Below are 20,000 nucleotides of genomic sequence, written 5' to 3' on the forward strand. Positions count from 1 at the left end.
TATTGAGACTAATTTGAAGTTTGTGTTCCTTTTTTTGCAAAAGGCGTTTTCATTTGAATTTGTTTCGTTTGAACTGAAACTCAATAATCACACTATCGTTGATTGGTGTTCGTTTTGCCGTGAGGTGCTTATTTCTGCACTATGACGCCCCCCCCTGGTAGGCCTAGGTAGGGGTACAGGGCCCCATAGGCTAGGTTAGGTGGGTGTCTCAGGTTCGGTGGTGCCCTGAAAATTACTGTGGCCTTAAGGGGGTGTCGGCCTAGGTAGGGGTACAGGGCCCCATAGGCTAGGTTAGGTGGGTGTCTTAGGTTCGGTGGTGCCCTGAAAATTACTGTGGCCTTAAGGGGGGGGGGGTCGCAGGGGGGGCGGAGCCCCCCCCGGTAGGCCTAGGTAGGGGTACATGGCCCCCAGGGTAGGGTAGGTAGTTGTATTAGGTTCGGTAGTGCCCCGAAAAATCACTTTTCTCCTCCTCCCCCCACCCAAAAACCCCGCTTCCCACTGGGGTCCCCCATAATTGTAGTAGTAGGTTTATGCTTACATTTTCTGTGTAAGAGTTAGGTGGTTGTAGGAGGATTATCTCACAGTTTCAAGGTAACTGTAGCTCTAATTTACTGTTTTCTTTCGTTTTCTACTTTTAGAAACTTTTAAATCGAGCGCGGAGGTCTCCTACACAATTACCGAAGTTTTTCTATGTAAAATGTTTCTAATAATCTTAGCTCGGTCTCAAATCGAGCTTTACATATAATGCTAAAATCAAGATGATTAAAATTGGTGTTACACACTCCGTGACAATGATCTCTTATAGAGGAATGAGAAGGCTTACCCAGCGGTAGGAGGGTCCTTGAACTAATGCCTCTATGTTCAAAGGTTCTGATAGACAACAGTTTTGTCGAACTACCTACATATTCCGAACTACACTTCGGACACACAAATTTATAAACAACCATAGAACATAGTTCGCTAGATAACGACTCCTTGGACTTGAGCAAATTGCCTATCTTAAAATTATTGAAAAATACCATTCTAATATTTGTATTTTTGAAGTAGGTTTTCGTTATGTGCTTAATTTTCCTTTCTATTATAGTATTGATTTTGTTCGATATGTAAGGAAATCGAAAATATATAATGTCTTTTACTTCACAAATCTGGTTGTCAACATTATTGATTTTGTTAAGAAAAATTTTTACTTTGTTGTAAAATAAATTATCCTGGTAACCATTGTTGTTGAAGAATTCCTTTAAGAATGTAATTTCTTTATGAAAGTTAAAGTAATTTGATGAAAGTTTATATGCTCTATTAATGAGAGTATTAATACTGTTCATTTTATATCTTAAATTACACTCACTTAAAAAAATTTAAACCAAGACCAGTAAAAGTGGGCTTTCTATAAACTTCCATATGTATTTTAAGGTCAGAAGTTTTAGTGACTAGTACGTCCAAAAAGGGCATTTTACCTTCGTTTTCTTCTTCCATGGTGAACTTGATATTACTGTGTTGAGAATTTAAATAATTAAAAAATTTGATTGCGTCATTTTTTTGCTTAAAAATAATAAATGTGTCATCCACATACCTTCTATACAACACAGGCTTAAAACTTAAAGGACAATTTTCCAACCATTCAGTCTCGTGAAAACATAAGAAAATATTGGCCAAAGTTGCCGAAATAGGAACTTTATAAAAACAAAGTATGTCTAACCCATGCTATAAAACTTTTTAAACTAGGCGGTTTTTATAAACCACCATCTTGTAATGGCAATAAAGTCGTGTACAAGCTCTCTAACTACCAACTAAAAAAAAAGAGAAAAATACCTATTATCCTTTGGACTTGACCATTGCCTCAAACCAAAACTCGATCATATTAAAATGAAAGTAAGTATGGAAATATTTGCAAATAAAGTAAACCGACTAAACAACGACAACTGTTCTGATAAAGAAGCTGTCTATATAGAAATGCAAGACCTATTCAGTAATATATTAGAAGAATACAAGAAAGAAATTCAGGTACCATTGTTTGATCAAAATGACATAAAAATACTAAGAAATCTAAGTGAAAACAAAGACATTATATTTTCTAAACCAGACAAAGGGAAAGGTATTACCATCATGAATAAAAGTGATTATGTAGAGAAAATGATGAATATTCTTAACAATCCATTGCAATTTGAAAAAAGTAAAAAAGACCCTTTCAAAAATACTCTTCTCCTAGAAGACAAGGTTAACAGACTACTAAGTTATCTTAAAAAGGGTAAACATATAACAAATGAAGAGTATAAACATTTGTATGCTTCGGGTCGCAATCCTGGTATCTTATATGGTTTGCCAAAAATACATAAAGAGAATATTCCTTTAAGACCAGTGCTATCGTCAATCAATACACCAAATTTTAGTTTAGCAAAATTTATGATTCCTAATATAGAAGAATGGGCAAAGAATGAATATACCTTGGAAAATTCATATGCATTTTTTGATACTATAAAAAATTTTAGACTAAAAAATAATTATTATATGGCAAGCTTTGACATCGAAAGTTTATATACAAATATTCCCACAAAAGAAGTTATTGAAATCGTAGCAAATAAAATGTACAAGGATAATAACAACTTTAGAAACCTGAGTAAATCTAGATTTATTGATATATTAAACATTATTGTTCAAGATTCATTTTTTATTTCTAACAAAGAGTATTACAAACAAAAAGATGGACTAGCTATGGGGAATCCTATTTCGGCAACTTTGGCCAATATTTTCTTGTTTTCACGAGACTGAATGGTTGGAAAATTGTCCTTTAAGTTTTAAGCCTGTGTTGTATAGAAGGTATGTGGATGACACATTTATTATTTTTAAGCAAAAAAATGACGCAATCAAATTTTTTAATTATTTAAATTCTCAACACAGTAATATCAAGTTCACCATGGAAGAAGAAAACGAAGGTAAAATGCCCTTTTTGGACGTACTAGTCACTAAAACTTCTGACCTTAAAATACATATGGAAGTTTATAGAAAGCCCACTTTTACTGGTCTTGGTTTAAATTTTTTTAAGTGAGTGTAATTTAAGATATAAAATGAACAGTATTAATACTCTCATTAATAGAGCATATAAACTTTCATCAAATTACTTTAACTTTCATAAAGAAATTACATTCTTAAAGGAATTCTTCAACAACAATGGTTACCAGGATAATTTATTTTACAAAAAAGTACAAATTTTTCTTAACAAAATCAATAATGTTGACAACCAGATTTGTGAAGTAAAAGACATTATATATTTTCGATTTCCTTACATATCGAACAAAATCAATACTATAATAGAAAGGAAAATTAAGCACATAACGAAAACCTACTTCAAAAATATAAATATTAGAATGGTATTTTTCAATAATTTTAAGATAGGCAATTTGCTCAAGTCCAAGGAGTCGTTATCTAGCGAACTATGTTCTATGGTTGTTTATAAATTTGTGTGTCCGAAGTGTAGTTCGGAATATGTAGGTAGTTCGACAAAACTGTTGTCTATCAGAACCTTTGAACATAAAGGCATTAGTTCAAGGACCCTTCTACCGCTGGGTAAGCCTTCTCATTCCTCTATAAGAGATCATTGTCACGGAGTGTGTAACACCAATTTTAATCATCTTGATTTTAGCATTATATGTAAAGCTCGATTTGAGACCGAGCTAAGATTATTAGAAACATTTTACATAGAAAAACTTCAACCAAAACTAAACCTAGATAACTCTGCTTTCAGCAGGAAAGTGTTTTAAGTACTATTTATAACTTTAAATTATCTTATTTTTCTCATGTCTTTTACCAATGTCTTTTATTGTTTGTATCAATGTATGTTTTTAACGTTATTATTATTATTATTAATATTATCATTATTATTAATATTATTATTGTTATTATTATTAGTATTATCATTATTATAATTTTTATTACTAATATTATTGGTAATATTATTATTATTATTATTATTATCTTCATTATTATTATTATTATTATTACTATTATTATTATGTCTATGTTTATTATTATTATTATTATAATTATTATAATTATTATAACTATAATTATAATTATTATTATTATTATTATTATTATTATTATTATTATTATTATTTATATTATTTATATTATTTATATTATTTATATTATTTATATTATTTTTATTATTTATATTATTATTATTATTTATATTATTATTATTATTTATATTATTAATAATATTAATATGGTTATTATTATTATAATTCTTATTATATAATAATAATAATAAATATTATTATTATTATAATCATTATTATTATTATAATCTTTATTAATATTATCATTGTTAATGTTGTTATTATTAATATTATTATTATTATTATTTATATTATTATTTTTATTATTATTATCATTATTATTTTTATTATCAATAAAAATAATATTATTATTATTGATTATTGATTATTGATTATTGATTATTGATTATTGATTATGATTATGATATATGTGTGTGTGTGTGTGTATGTATATATATGCATATATATATATATATATATATATATATATATATATATATATATATATATATATATATATACAGTATATGTATATATATATAAATATGTATATATAAATATATATATATATATATATATATATATATGCATATATGTATATATATATATATATATATATATATATATATGCATATATGTATATACATATATATATATATAAATGTTTGTATGCATATAATTATATGCATATATATATATATATATATATATATATATATATATATATATATATATATATATATATATATGTATATTTACACACATATATATATATATGTGTGTGTGTGTGTGGGTATATATATGTATATATATATATATATATATATATATATATATATATATATATATATATATATATATATATATATACATATATATGTATACATATATATATATATATATATATATATTAGTACAGCGGCATAGCAGACCAATTGTTCAAGTTGGTCTAAAAGCACCAAAATTGGCACACATGTAGATTAATATATTCTAAACATTTTTGGATATGGAGGCATTCAAGATTAGCCCTTAGGAAGATATGGCGGCCATTGTTCAAAATGGCCGCCATTTAACATTAGCGTCATTACATAGACTTCATTATTTGTCGTTAGTTTGGTGCTAGATGGGCCAAAATTCCCTTTTTTTACATCAGAATTAACATCAATAAATGTTTAACAGATATTTAGATGAATCTTCTCAAAAATGGCCCCCAAACTGGCCGCCATTTTGTGGAAAAAGTGGACATTTGATGAAGATTTCAATACTCAATGACATAATACCTCTAATAACCAGTACCTGATTTCAGGAACACACTTTAATTGCTCAAGTTGCTTTTTTATTTCAAATTGCTGGCAAAATTGCTAGTCAAAATAATACACAGAGTACGGGAAGTTTACAGTATGGTCAGATTGTAGTTATATAGTCGACCAAAAGCCCAGTCTCTAGGCACAGTACTTGTGTAATCCTGCAGTACATACATGTAATACAATAACGTAGATTTTGCCACACTATGTTAATTATGATTCCGAACTTTTCAAATCTGGTCACCAGAATTATGAATGTCTACAGATCATAATGTTGGTTAGCAAGTTTTCTGTCCCAATCTACTGGCATTCGCCTTCACAGAAACATAGACCAGTGCATTGCAGTGAAGCGTTCTTGCACTTGCAGCGGTTTTTGCAGCCTTTCTTGCATCCGCAAGACACCAGCTCATAGCAGGCCTTGGATGCCTCAGGGAGTGTGGTCCAGAGTGGTGTGTAGAGCCCATCATCACTCCGATGCCAGCCCCAGTCTGTTGGTGGAGGGAGCACGGGCGTTGGTACCAATGCCTGGCCCCAGACATGACCACCCTGAAGGGCAGATCTCTTCACATGCTGCTCCAGAGCAGCGTAGGTTGGCGGGATGTTCTGAACAGAGTTCGTCTTTGCAAAGAGCTGCTTTCTCGCCTTGTTGACGTCCTTGCATTTGCTTGTGCGGTCATACAGGAGTATGACAAACCTCTCGATGACATGCATTGTATCCTCTTGGATGCTTGTGGGTGCATTTGCCAGACTCAGCAGGGCATCAGTGAGTTCTGGCAGCGTGTTCCATGTTGCCCAGGCAGATTTCTTCCCATGTCCGACGAAGGCTGACACAGTATCACACCCTGTGATGGCATGAAACATTGGAAGAGCACATGCCTTCTCTGGACCAAGGGAGGAAGCTATTTCATGGGCTGCAATGTAGCGGTAGTTCTTGCCTGTCCCAAAGGCTACCCAGAGTTCGTCTCCAGCTGGTAGTTTCTGGACTACCATCACTGCTAGGACCACGACGTCACTGTCTACTGTTCAAACCTGTATCTGGTGGTGACCATGTTGTGCAGCATGTGCTACATGTAGCATCATGCGGGTGTCTGCCTCTTCTTGGTTGCATGGTGCGAGTGAGTTGACATCCTCTTGCTGTGGAACACAGATCACCTGCTCCCCATCAGTGACGACCAGTTCCTTGCCTTCTTCTTGAAAGGACTCTGCAAGCATGGTGGAGAGGTAGCTGAAGAGCTCCACTTTGTTGCTATCAACTCGCAGGAAACTTTGCCAATTTCCTGGTATGACTGCTGAGTCGACAACACGCCGACGTACTCCCTTTCCACGCTGTTCTCTGGTTGATGCCTTCAGGGAATCTGCTCTGTAGCTGTCCCACACAAGGTCAAGACGTGATACATGTTGGAAACGTTGTACAACGTATGGGATGAACACTTGCTGTGCATATTCCTCGAACGTGTTGGCAGTACCCGGCTTCAACATCTGTACGATTACTGCTCCATCGAGGACAACAGCAGTGACAGTAGGAGCTTCAAACTGAGGCTCAGCATGGCCTTCAAGGCACACCAGCAAGTCACTCTTGCTCCCTAGGTACAGTCTCCCTCCGTCAGATAAAGCTGGAGGGCATTGCTGATTTTCATGCCTGAAGAACTCTTCTAGATTCCCATCACGGGTCTGGCAGCCGATATATAATCGTGCGAAGAGCGCAACATCATTCTTCAGAGATTTGACCTGTTCTTTTCCTTTGGGTATATTGGGTCCTCTCTTGGTCGCAAACAGTGGTAGCTTGTTCCGGTGGATTGCCACCTCAATGGACTTGGTTCTGTCCACGATGCATTCCTTTGAGAATGCTTCAAACTGGTCTTGGCCAATCTGCTTGGCGTTACGGACTGTTTCTATGACTGCAGGGTCTGCGATCTCCTTTGTGTCGAGCACCAGCAAGTCCTGACTGTCCTCCTCGAAAGGGTTGCCCAGCTCTTCAATGACGGCCACGAGTGAGCGCACATCTCTGGCAAAAGTGTTCTGCACACTTGGTGTCTCTTCGTGGTGACGTGTCTCCTCTTGATCGTGTGGATGCAGATTGAAGTCGTCAAATTCCACAATCACTCTAGCAACCTCCGGTCCGGCAACCATCCAGCGCCTCAGTGCAGTTGGATTGTCTGTGAGGCCGATGGCTCCTCCATCACCCTTGACATACGCGTTGTTCTGCTCATGTCCTTGGTCAAGAGGGATTGCTGAAAAGATCCTCTTGGTCTTCTGGACTGTGAAGTGTCCCTTGCTAAACTCTGTGAAGACGTCTGGATGTTTGTTTGCCAGTTCTGCCATGTCCCGTAGATGCACTGGTATCCATCGGGCATAGTTCGTGTGGTCTAGTGCGAAGAACCACGGAGCCAGTTCTGTCAGAGCATCCACGTACATGCTAAAATTGGCTTCTCTCAGAGATCGCACATAGATCAGAGTGGACAGCTCCAGTGCCAAGACTGTTGACCAGTACTGAAACTGCGGATAACTCTGTTCTCTCTGACTGCACCAGTCTTCGAAGCTTTCAGGGTGCTCATCATCTTCTGTATTGGTGGTGCTGTACTTGTCATAGGCACGCCGTTGGAGATTATACAACGCAGCCGCTGTGACTTGGTGTGCTCTTCTGGTGCGTGTGACGTGAGCTGCTCGAAGAAATGAGTCTGCTATTCCTTCAGTTGTGATCTCTGCTTGTACCAGTGCTTGGGTCCACCCACTTCCCTGCAACCAGTCACCCAGGGTCTTCAGTGCCGTCATCTCAATATGCAACCCCCCAAACATCACCACCAGTTGGTCTTCTCCATATGTGTTTGGCCACTTCCACTGGATCTGTTTTGCTAGAGTGAATAGTGGCTGGTCGCAAGTCAGAACTGGAGTTTGGCCTGGGTTGAGATGTTTAACTGCACTCCTGACTACATCAATAGAGTGTCTGATCATTGCCACAGTGTGAGCACTCTCCTGGAACAAGGGAAGCAGGGACGTTGGTGTGATGACTGGTTGCTTTGGATCTTGGTGCCTTGCATGGTATGCAGCCCATGATGTGTTTTCACAGGCCTCAACATCATCTTTGAGAACACTTCTCGTGTTCTCCAGCCACATATACTCATCTTCTATGTGCTGCTCACAGTTGTGGCGTCTAAGAGAGGTCACAGAAGTAGCTGGGATCATTTGCCCTTTGACAGAAGAAGCAACAGGACGTACATCCGTGTAATATTCTGGTAGAGGCTCAACCGTCTTTGATCCAGTATCACGCCCAGTGAGAGCAATGCTACGATCCACTCCCTCATCTGCACACGTTGGGTGTTGAAAAAGCGAGATTCCTGTTCCATGGAATGAATTCTTGGCTGTGGTGGCACTTGGGTTGTGGTCAATGTTGTCCACAGCCGCAGTTGTGAACACATTGCTACGCAGGGTAGGCGGGCAGACCACTTCCTCTATGCGGTACAGCTGACACACGCTGTTTCCCATCTGGGCAGAAAGACGTAGGACTCTGTCATATGAGATGCTTAGGCCCAGAGAGAAGAGCTTGTCCACAAGTCCCCTCTTGCGTGTTTCAGCATACAGCATCAGCCCAACATAGGTTGGAAGAGGAGTTTCTTGAGACGTACTGTGTCTGACAGCTGGAGGCTCCTGTGTCTTGGTTGCTCCCTGCTTCCGACTTTGCTTGACACTGTTGAACTTGAGAAGCTGCGCAATGGAAAGAGCTGCTTGTGTTGAAGAGGAATGGCTTTGATTCTTGATGGTGGGGCCATCCAGCACCATATTTACCATTGCAACTAGTACGTTTGGCACAGAGTCCTCCTGACAGCCGCCCGGGAATGATCCACGGAATTGGTAAGTGTCTTCAAACATATATCGACGAACTATCTGTGCAGCACGCGCAAGGTGAACTGCCTCAGTGTCACAGTCTTGCTCGCAGGCTTTGCCTAGCGCTTCACCAATGTCTTCATCAAACGCTAGTAAAACATCTCGGCCTTTGCTGTGGGATCTCAGGCCTGGTATCTGGGCTAACAGGCGCTCTTTCAGCCTTGTGCTATTAACTTTCTGGCACAAAACAACCCCGAGCTGTTCCATTCTTGTTGTGTATAGCTTTACAAGTTCTGCGAGTCTGAAGACTGGGGTGGTGCCCTCTTCTAGGTGGGTTTCCTCGATATACAGGACCAGTTCAGCCAGTACGATTCTTGACATTACACCTTCATGGTCAGTTTTCTGCTCGGCTTCTACAGTGGTCTTTGCACGATAGTAAAGAGCCAACAAACACTTGGAATGGTACTTGGCCTCCAGAGCCACCATATCACCCATGCTGAGCCTGGCTATGAGTTCATTGTCCCCAACTTGCGCTGCACACTTCCGTACGCGTGTGTCCACCTGGAAGGTTGTTACTTCATGTAGGGTCTCTGTGCCAGACTTTCCACAGAAAAAGCAGGAGGTGCCGCTGGTAGTGGCTTCTGAAGAGTGTGTTCTGGCGCGCTTGGCCTGGACATTGTCAGTACTATCAAATGCTGAGCTGCTTGCGATGCGTCTCTTCTCTGCTCTTCGTAGCATTGTGTTATTGTATTTGAGCATACATGTTTTATGCCACTTGGCCTGGTGGGCAACCATTGTCGCCTCAACACCTTGTCCTTCATCTAGTCTCTGTAACTGAACAGTTCTTGGCAGTTCTCCGAGTTCATCAAATTTGACCAAGTTTGCAGCCATTGTCGTGTATCCACTCCCAGGGTCTCGGCGTTTAGACAGTACTGGGCAGACAAGTGACTCTGTTGTCTCCTCTTGACATACAAGACACAGCTTCCAGTTTGTCTCAGGAGGTGTTGTGGGAGTACGTTGCTCAAAAGTATCGACCAGTTGGAACTTCTTTGCCATGGCTGCAGTCTGGAACAACGCGTCTCTGATGTCAGGTGGTGCTGCTGCTGCCTCACCTGCAAAGACACAAAACACCACCATGTTACCACAAGTTACTACTACAAGCACCATGACTATCAACACTATACTATTACTGCAGCCGCCGTCACTGCCACCAACGCTGCCGCTGCAAAGTAAAATTCATTTTCTTGTGAAATGGTAGCCAAATTATTTGGTAAGCACAGAAGTATGTGTAATTGTACAATACTTATCACCTCTAGCACACTTATCACCTTTAGCATCCACAAAAAGACAAATTATGGTACATATTCAATGACGCTAACGGTAAATAGCGGCCATTTTGAAAAATGGCCGCCAAATGTGCTACGGGGAGAATCTTGAATGCCTCCATATCCAAAATTGTTCAGAATGTATTAATCCACATGTGTGCCAATTTTGGTGCTTTTAGAACAATTTGAACAATTGGTTTCATATTTCTTACTATGCCGCTGGGCTATATATATATATATATAGAGAGAGAGAGAGAGAGAGAGAGAGAGAGAGAGAGAGAGAGAGAGAGAGAGAGATTACAACATCCTCTAACGCATTCATCCTTTAACTGTTGTATTGTGGTAGAATCCTCTATGCATTAAAAAATTCTATAACACTATTCGTACGATGCTCTTAAACAGATAGCTTATCAGCAGTAGATAAAAATCATCTTCACACTGCACCAATCACCCCCCGTCTTGCTTGTGCTCGTGCACTTCATAAATGCCTAGGCCCCTTCTTTCCATCATACCTTTATATCTAGGCTTATCTCTTCTACCTCCTATCACGTCTGCATTTTACATTCCTTTTACTATTCTACTGTTGTCTATCTCTTCTCCTACCTCCTATCACGTCTGCATTTTACATTCCTTTTACTATTCTACTGTTGTCTATCTCTTCTCCTACCTCCTATCACGTCTGCAATTTACATTCCTTTTACTATTCTACTGTTGTCCATTCTTTTTACATGGCCGATTCACCTAAACATTCTCTGGTCCATCCTCCCACCCATACTTTTTACCGCATCTCCTACATATGTTTTTTGCATCACAGTATGCTACACAAATATCGTATCAATAGCTCTGACCTTTTTTTCTGTAATTCATATTCAAAACCATGCTTCATTACCATACTGGAAAATTGGTTGAACAATCTATTCGTTCGGTGTTGTACCACAGACAACTCCAGTCTCTCTCTAATCTTCTGCACACTTCAAGCTACCATTGTTGTTTTCACCTCTTCTCTCATCTATCCATTATCTGTTATATTTACTCTCAGATGCTCATTTGACTCCACTGTTTCCACTCGTCAAACATTCTAGACTCCCTCTTTATGGTTTTCTATCTTCGCAGGCAATTCATACCCATTTGAACAATCTATTAGTTCGGAGTTGTACCGCAGACAACTCCGGTCGTACAACTCCGGTCTCTTTCTAATCTTCTGCACACTTCAAGTTACCACTGTTGTTTTCACCTCTTCTCTCATCTATCCATTATCTTTTATATTTACTCTCAGATGCTCATTTGACTCAACTGTTTCCACTCTTCAATCATTCTATACTCCCTCTTTATGGTTTTCTATTTTCGCAAGCAATTCCTACCCTTTTACTGGCTTTTGCAGTTTTGTCCCATTATTCCGAATCAGCACGGGATCGTTTGCAACCACCAGCTACCCCACATTTAGTTCATAAATAATATCTTATCAGGTAACTTCACGCTTATATCCACTGTCCTTTCTCTGCCCTCAAGCATCAGTTCCTCCATGATGATATTGAAAAGCCATGCAGACATGACAATAGCAATGTCTTATGATTCTATCATCCTGCAATGCTCAGTATATGTAGCATGATTAAAATGATTATCTTTATTATTAAATTCATTCAAATTATTGTTATTAGTGAAATTGTTAAAATTATTATTATTGAAATTACTAAAATTATCATTATTACTAAAACTCTGATAATGAAAAAATCCGTTACTGTGATAAATCAACACTATCTATTAATCCTATTCTATTCTGTTAAGTGATTCATATCCTCATTTGACCTTTAACTCCTCTAAAGTCATCATCATCTCGATCAGCCGAGCAACTAACATCCCTCTGTCACACCAAGCTGTGTTCTTTTCCAGTAATTCTGTATTTTATTTCCTATTACATGTTTAGGGACTTTGCCAACGCTCCCTAGATTGACTTTAACTAGATATAATCACACACTCTCTCTCTCTCTCTCTTACGATATTAGTAAATATTACATTTCCAGTGACATCTCACCCTGACTCTTACGTTTATACGAAATGCTTGCTTGATCCATGCAATTGTGACGGGCCGAGAGAGAGGATATGACTCAAAGGCAGGATGCAATCATCTGAGTAACTTTATTATAGAACACTCTCCTTTATATACAAAACCTCAAGGCAACAGGAATTTTCATGTTCATAAGACAGACAATGTTACAGAGGAAAACCGGAGACATGATTATTCAAGTTCTTTTTAGTGCGAGGGAAGAGCGCAGATACAAGCATAATATATACAAAATAATTTATGTACGATCGTGTGACACACGGTTGGTATACAATTATTCGTCTTTAATTCTTTTAATTGTTTTCATTTAGGAGCAAAATGACCTAAGCAAAGGCGTAGACGATGTTGATGCTGGACACCCAGGGGAAGACAATCTGTTTATCACAAGGAATATAAAAAATCCCACCACGTACGAATCAAATGACTTTTTCGTATCCATTTCTATTTATAAAACAAGTTAGATATTCAACGAATGGCGTAATAATGATTTGTATCAGAGAGAACCATTCTAGGAAAGTGATAAATATTTATTTCTATGTTATCCATGGGCTAAAAATTACAGTTTTTCATTGGCAGTTATTGTTGTTCTAAACAAAGGAGGAAATCCCTCGAAAGAATATAGCAATTTATGCTTATAATTACTATATATATATATATATATATATATATATATATATATGGGTGTGTATATATATACATAAATATATATATATATATATATATGTATATATATACATATATATTTATATATATATATATATATATATATATATATATATATATATATATATATATATATATTGTTATTATGGGGCCCATAGACCCCCCCCCACCCAAGGTGGTTCTTGATCAAAATAAAAATAGCGACATAAGATTTCTCGATTGTTATTAATTATTTTTAAAAAGTTGAAGAAATCTAGGGCATCAGCCTTCCCAATTTCAGGAAATATAGCTTTAGGGCAGTGGTTCTCAACCTTTTACTACCATGCCCCCTCCACAATTATTTTTTTATCGCCACGCCCCCCCCCCCCTTGCATATAAAGATAAATTTCACTTGCAGATTTTATATGAAAAGGAATAAAAAAAGCCTTATGGGTTGTATAGTCAATTTACTAAGTAGGAAATAAAGTGAGATAATTGACATTTTCACTTCTACAGGATAACTTGCTTAACTTATTTAGTGAGATACCTGACACTGTTTCTTGGATACCAGATCTTGAATACGAGGTTTAATGTTAGAGAGTGCACAACGTAAATCATCTTCCACATCCAGGCGGTTTCTGTATTTTGTTTTTATAGCAGTGAGCGTAGAAAATGCAGTTTCACACAGGTACGTTGATCCAAACATTGTTAGAACCCGAAGAGCCTGATGTGAGATCAGAGGGTACACAGAATGGTATTTAATCCAGAATGTCTCCAAATCCAAATCGTTGAATTCATCCTTAGCTGTGGAATTAAACTTTAACTCAAGAAACTCCTCTTGAATTTCCTCAGCAACATTAGCGAATTCACACTGAAAAGGATTCCTAATGAATTTCCAGGATTCACGCATGTCATCTATGTCTGGAAAGTATTTTGTGAATTCTGCTTTTAAGCTGCTTAGATGAGTGATTATAAGGATATTTAACTCAGGGTCAAGGTTACCATGAGCGAGCCCAGAATCTAAGTTCCTAAAACTGGCTGCATTTCCCTGCTGAATTCGACATTTCCAGAGGTCGAGTTTGGCCATGAAAGTTCGAATGGTGTCGTGGTGAGAGATGATGTGGATATTTTTCCCTTGTAGTTTAAGGTTCACTGCATTCAAAGATTCAAAAATATCCACCAAGTAAGCTAGAATTATCTGAAAGCTGTCAGACTTGAATTTGTCATGAAGGGCTGCCTTCTGCTGTGAATCTAGAAATATTATTACTTCTTCTCGTAGCTCATAAAGCCTTTCAAGCATGTTTCCTTTTGATAACCATCGTATGTTTGTGTGAAAAAGCAGGGCTTCATGTTCAGAATCCATATCCTTACACAATAATTTGAAGAGACGACTGTTTAAGGCTCCAGATTTGATGAAATTTACTACCTTTATAGCCACGTTTAGAACATCCCTCATTTCATCAGGCAAAGTTCTGGATGCTAAAGATTCACGGTGAATTATGCAGTGTGTACTTATTACAGAAGGATTTTTTTCTTTCACCTTTGTGATGAACCCAGAACGCAGGCCAACCATGGCTGGGGCTCCATCAGTACACACCCCTATTAGTGAGTCCCAAGAAAGTTTATTTTCCTTAAAAAAGTCTGATGTAACTTTAAAAATGGCTTCTGCTGTTGTACAACTTTCCTTGGGGCAACAAAACAAAATTTCCTCCTTTATATTGTTGCCTGACACAAAACGAGCATACATCAAGAACTGAGCACACTGAGCGATATCGGTCGTTTCATCACACTGGATTGCAAAAACAGGCGAGGCTCTTACTAGTTCGAGTGTTTGTTCTTTGATATCTTGAGACAGTTCATGGATCCTTCTCTGGACTGTATCGTTTGACAGGGAAATTTGGGAAAGCTTATTTGCACTATCTTTACCAAGAATGAGTTGAGCTGCACATAGTATACTTGGCTTTATGAGAGTCTCTCCAATGTTATGGCTCTTCTTGCTCTTTGCAATCAACATGGAAATTTCATAAGAAGCCTCAACAACCTTTGATGATTGTTGTCGAAATACCCCGCTGTCATCCATTTTCACTTGCTTCAAGGTGTGTTTTTTTGTTTCAAAGAATGCCTTTGGCTTGTCAACTAGACCAGGATGTGCTGTTTGCAGGTGGCGTTCCAAGCGTGAGGGTCGCATTCCATCATTGCTCAGAGTCTTGTAACATATCACGCACTGTGGGACCTCTGTGTCACCCTTTCGGAGGGACACAAATCCAAAACGAATATAATCTTCGTTATACTTCCGCTTCTTGGCACTCATTGCAACGTAGTTGGAGTGAAACTGGCAAAACGTATCTGCGATCAAGATAATATGCATTTGTAAATTAAGGTATTTTTCACCTCTTGATGATAACCACCACAGTATGATTATCACAGCTACATGATCAATGAGTGAGAAGGACAGAGAAAGAGGGAGAAAGATATATCCAAAATTTTTTGAAAATTTTGAGGCTAAACACGAGATTGCCAGAAAATTGAGACAATATAAGAAATACATCCAGCCTTGGACGTTAAATTAACCTTGAAGGAAAAGAAGAAGGAAAAAAGGAGAGGAAATATATATATATATATATATATATATATATATATATATATATATATATATATATATATATATATATATATATATAGAGAGAGAGAGAGAGAGAGAGAGAGAGAGAGAGAGAGAGAGAGAGAGAGAGAGAGAGAGAGAGGGAGAGAGATACAAACATTTATAACTAAATTTTATATACATACATATAATATATATATATATATATATATATATATATATATATATATATATATATATATATATATATATATTATATATATATATATATATATATATATATATATATATATATATATACACACGAATCTCTCTCTCTCTCTCTCTCTCTCTCTCTCTCTCTCTCTCTCTCTCTCTCTCTTTTCTCTCTCTCTCTCTAATACAGCCCTATATATATATATATATATATATATATATATATATATATATATATATATATATATACATATATATATATATATATATATATATATATATATATATATATATATATATATATATATATATATATATATATATATATACACATGAATCTCTCTCTCTCTCTCTCTCTCTCTCTCTCTCTAATACAGCCCTACTCGCTGACTCTACCTCTCTGACTCGGTCACTGATCATATGGTTGAGATAATCATGAAGTGGTGGTTATTAGAACATCTTATTTTGCAAATAGTAAAATTTGAGACCATTAACTTATGATTTTTACAATATGAAGGAAAAATAAATAAAACAAAATATACATCTTCAAAATTTTGCAGTAATCTTAGCAACGGTCTCTCAACATATTTCGGTATATTGATAAACATAGAAACTGATATATTTTTTTTTTTTCAAATAAAGGACAATAACCCCACCAATGCAGGGCAGCCCATCAACGACACAGGGAAAACAAAACTAGTCAAATATAATTGATAGGAAAAAAAATTAATCCCCCGAATATATCTCTCCCCTTTTCTTTCATTCACATTCTCACAAACCTGACAATGTTAATGGGTCGATAAGAAACTGAGATAATGTACCTCAACAATTTCGCCTGTAGAAACGGCAAGGAAGAAATGTTCAAATACTTTCGGACATGTGTGGTAAACTGGGAGTGTTGACAGGGACTGTGTTGATAGTGTGTACGGTGGGACTGGGTGTGAGAAACGGATCTCATAGCTCACCAGTAAGGGACACGTATTATACACGTCCACGACAGGCAATGTACTCTACGGTAGCCTACGTGGAAGGAGAAAGCATGAATTAGTAACGATGATATTACTTTATTATATAAAACTTTTACTATTATTATTATTATTATTATTATTATTATTATTATTATTATTATTATTATTATTATTATTATTATTATTATATTTTTTACTATAATGTCTTTTTTATTTAACTGATCTAGTCTAAAATAACACAACTTATTTTTTTTTCATTTATAGCTGCATTTTTCTCCTGAGGCTCACGCCCCCCTTTGAATCCTCTTGCGCCCCCCTAGGGGGGCATGCCCCCCTGGTTGAGTAACACTGCTTTAGGGGGTCTAGAATTATGGGGCCCGTAGACCCTCAAGGTGGATCTTGATCAAAATGGAAATAGCGGCGTTATTTTTCTCGATAAAAATTACTGAAAATTCGATCATTACGCATTCTGCAGGGTCCTTGTACAATTAATCTATAGCGAACACGTCTGTGAACACGCAGACAAACACAGGCAATTACCAACTTTATTAGTATAAATTCATCTCTTACGCCTATTGATGCATATGGCCTCATATATAAATATATATATATATATATATATATATATATATATATATATAAATATATATATATATATATATATATATATATATATATATACATACAATATATATACAGTACATATACATACATATATATATATATATATATATATATATATATATATATATATATATATATATATATATATTTGTATATATATATATATATATATATATATATATATATATATATATATATGTGTGTATACATATATGTACTTATATATATTATACATATATATAGATGGATAGATAGATAAACCCAGTAAATGTAAGCGTAAGTTGCTATATTTCTTCCTCCTGTATTCAGATTTCAGAGCAACAATAACTGCCAACGAAATGCTGTAAATTTTTCAAGCCCATGGTCAACATGGAAACATTGTTCTCAAAAATGTTTCTCTCTTATTCCAGGAAACCATTTTCATTTCATTCTTATAGGGACATGCAATGAAATAAATGTCAAGATTTGTGTCTTTAAAATTCACATTTTTTTTTTCTATTATGCGGCGTTATGAAACTTTTTCCATTGAGCAGCGACAACGAAACACTTGCACACGTGCTGAAGGGAAACGTGGGCACAGGTGTGCTTGCCATGCCGCAGGGCTTCATGAACGCTGGACTCTGGGTCGGCTTCGCTGGTATTCCCTTGATGGGCATCGTCTGCGTTGAGTGTATGTTTATGTTGGTGAGTAGACGACGAACAGGTGTCTTCTTCTCTTTGCTAACTCCCTCAACACACCTTTCCGGTCTATCTGTTTTAATTTCCTTTATGATTTTCATAATTTCTTTAATTTTTTTAATAACTTTTAGATGGCTAATTATCACAAAATGTACAGATATAAGTAGTCGATAGCAAATTGGATAATGATTTAATAAAATAATAATCTAGATTTGTGGATAAACTGAATGCGACGAAATACTTAAGCCGTAAGAATTAATAAATGCTATACAATCCTAAGATGACTTTCTTACCTCTCCAACTTCTTCGTTACAACAGTTGAGGTGTTCCAGGGTATTAAGCAAGAGGGCAAACGTCGCGGCCCTAAGCTACGAGGAATCAGCGAAGGCAGCCTTTAGATACGGTCCAGAAGGATGCAGGAAGTACGCCAACGCCGTGGGATACATCATCACCGCCTTCCTTATCATCACGCAACTAGGATTCTGCTGTGTATATTTTGTGTTCATCCCTCAAAACTTAAAACAGGTCAGATGGCTGGGAGGTTTTCAGTGTTCATAACGTTCTCCGGAGAACATTTCTTGTTTCCTAAGAGGATAAAGGCAACAGCCCCCCCCCCCCCCCCCCCCCCCCCACCCCCCACCCCCACCCCCAACACACACAGGCTAATTTCTAGTGGACGGTGCTTGCCACTGTTTCGTGGCGAGAAATTAAATAATTTTTCTTCTACGGATGCAAGCACACCAGTTAATCTTTAGTGGTGGCTTTATCAGAGCTTCCTTCTCCACGTTCTCGTAGCACTATGAAATAGTGGCAGCTACTGACCGCTGAAAATTGGCTTCTGTGTGGGTGCCCTAACTCGTGAAATTGAAGATAACAGTAGTACAAGGTTCTCATACGATTCACTCATTGTAGGGTATAAAAGATTCAATATTATGATTTACTTACAAGAGAATTAGTACATAGAGATCATCCCTAGATGTTTTCACTTTGAACATCTACTCTTCATCATAATTTAATAAAGTGTTATATATACTGCTATATGTTCAATGATTAGAATATGCTATGTATTTCATTTCTGTCATTGCAATATTATGAAAGCACATAATTATAAATATTTAACTCACAGCAACGAAGCACAGATGCCCGAGGAACCAGATGAATATCACCTTTACTTCACATTGACGTCACATGATGCAATATTTTCTTAACCCATTATCCATAGGCATATCAAAATAATCATTATCATTAGTCAAGCTATATCCTCAATCGGAAAAGCAGCATCCAACTGGAAAAGCAGCCCAGTGAAGAAATGAAATAAAGAAGAAACGAATAAATTTGTTTGATGAATAAAAAAATCATAAGATATATTAAAATCTGTAACAAGGCTAAATAGAAAATTTGCATATAAATTATGAAATGAGACTCATGTCAATTTGTTCAACAGAAAAGGCTTTCCAACAAGTTTGAACCTCAGAAATTCCACTGATTTTAACTACCAGACTAGAAAGATCATTCCACAATCTGGTCACAGCTAGTATAAAACTTCTGGAATAATGTACAATATTGACCCTTATGGTGGAGAAGGCAAGACTGTCCCCAAAATCACTTTAATTTCCCTGTTTGAGGACAAATCCCCTAAACATGGGAGCCCTGAACGCTGATGCTCACTGGACATTTTACGGGCTGCCCAACGGCAAGAGCCCGTGTCTTACACAAGGTGAGG

At 36.8% G+C, this 20,000-nt stretch overlaps 2 protein-coding genes across 2 annotated transcripts in view; one reads left to right on the forward strand and one right to left on the reverse strand.

Annotated features, from left to right (window-relative positions):
* Positions 1–17,200, reverse strand: part of LOC137655275 (protein FAM200C-like) — a 25,841-nt gene extending 8,641 nt beyond the window's left edge. The window contains exons 1-2 of the mRNA XM_068389161.1: positions 16,829–17,200; positions 14,081–15,556 (exon numbers count right to left, since the gene is read on the reverse strand). Coding sequence (XP_068245262.1) covers positions 14,081–15,521 — 1,441 coding nt within the window. The 5' untranslated portion in view covers positions 15,522–15,556; positions 16,829–17,200. The remainder of the gene's footprint in view (positions 1–14,080; positions 15,557–16,828) is intronic.
* LOC137655044 (proton-coupled amino acid transporter-like protein pathetic) overlaps positions 12,884–20,000 on the forward strand; it is a 17,466-nt gene continuing 10,349 nt past the window's right edge. Inside the window, exons 1-3 of the mRNA XM_068388943.1 lie at positions 12,884–12,977; positions 18,133–18,283; positions 18,596–18,802. Coding sequence (XP_068245044.1) covers positions 18,191–18,283; positions 18,596–18,802 — 300 coding nt within the window. The 5' untranslated portion in view covers positions 12,884–12,977; positions 18,133–18,190. The remainder of the gene's footprint in view (positions 12,978–18,132; positions 18,284–18,595; positions 18,803–20,000) is intronic.

Source organism: Palaemon carinicauda, chromosome 16, assembly GCF_036898095.1.
Source record: "Palaemon carinicauda isolate YSFRI2023 chromosome 16, ASM3689809v2, whole genome shotgun sequence".
In the NCBI taxonomy this organism is placed as follows: Eukaryota; Metazoa; Arthropoda; class Malacostraca; order Decapoda; family Palaemonidae; genus Palaemon; species Palaemon carinicauda.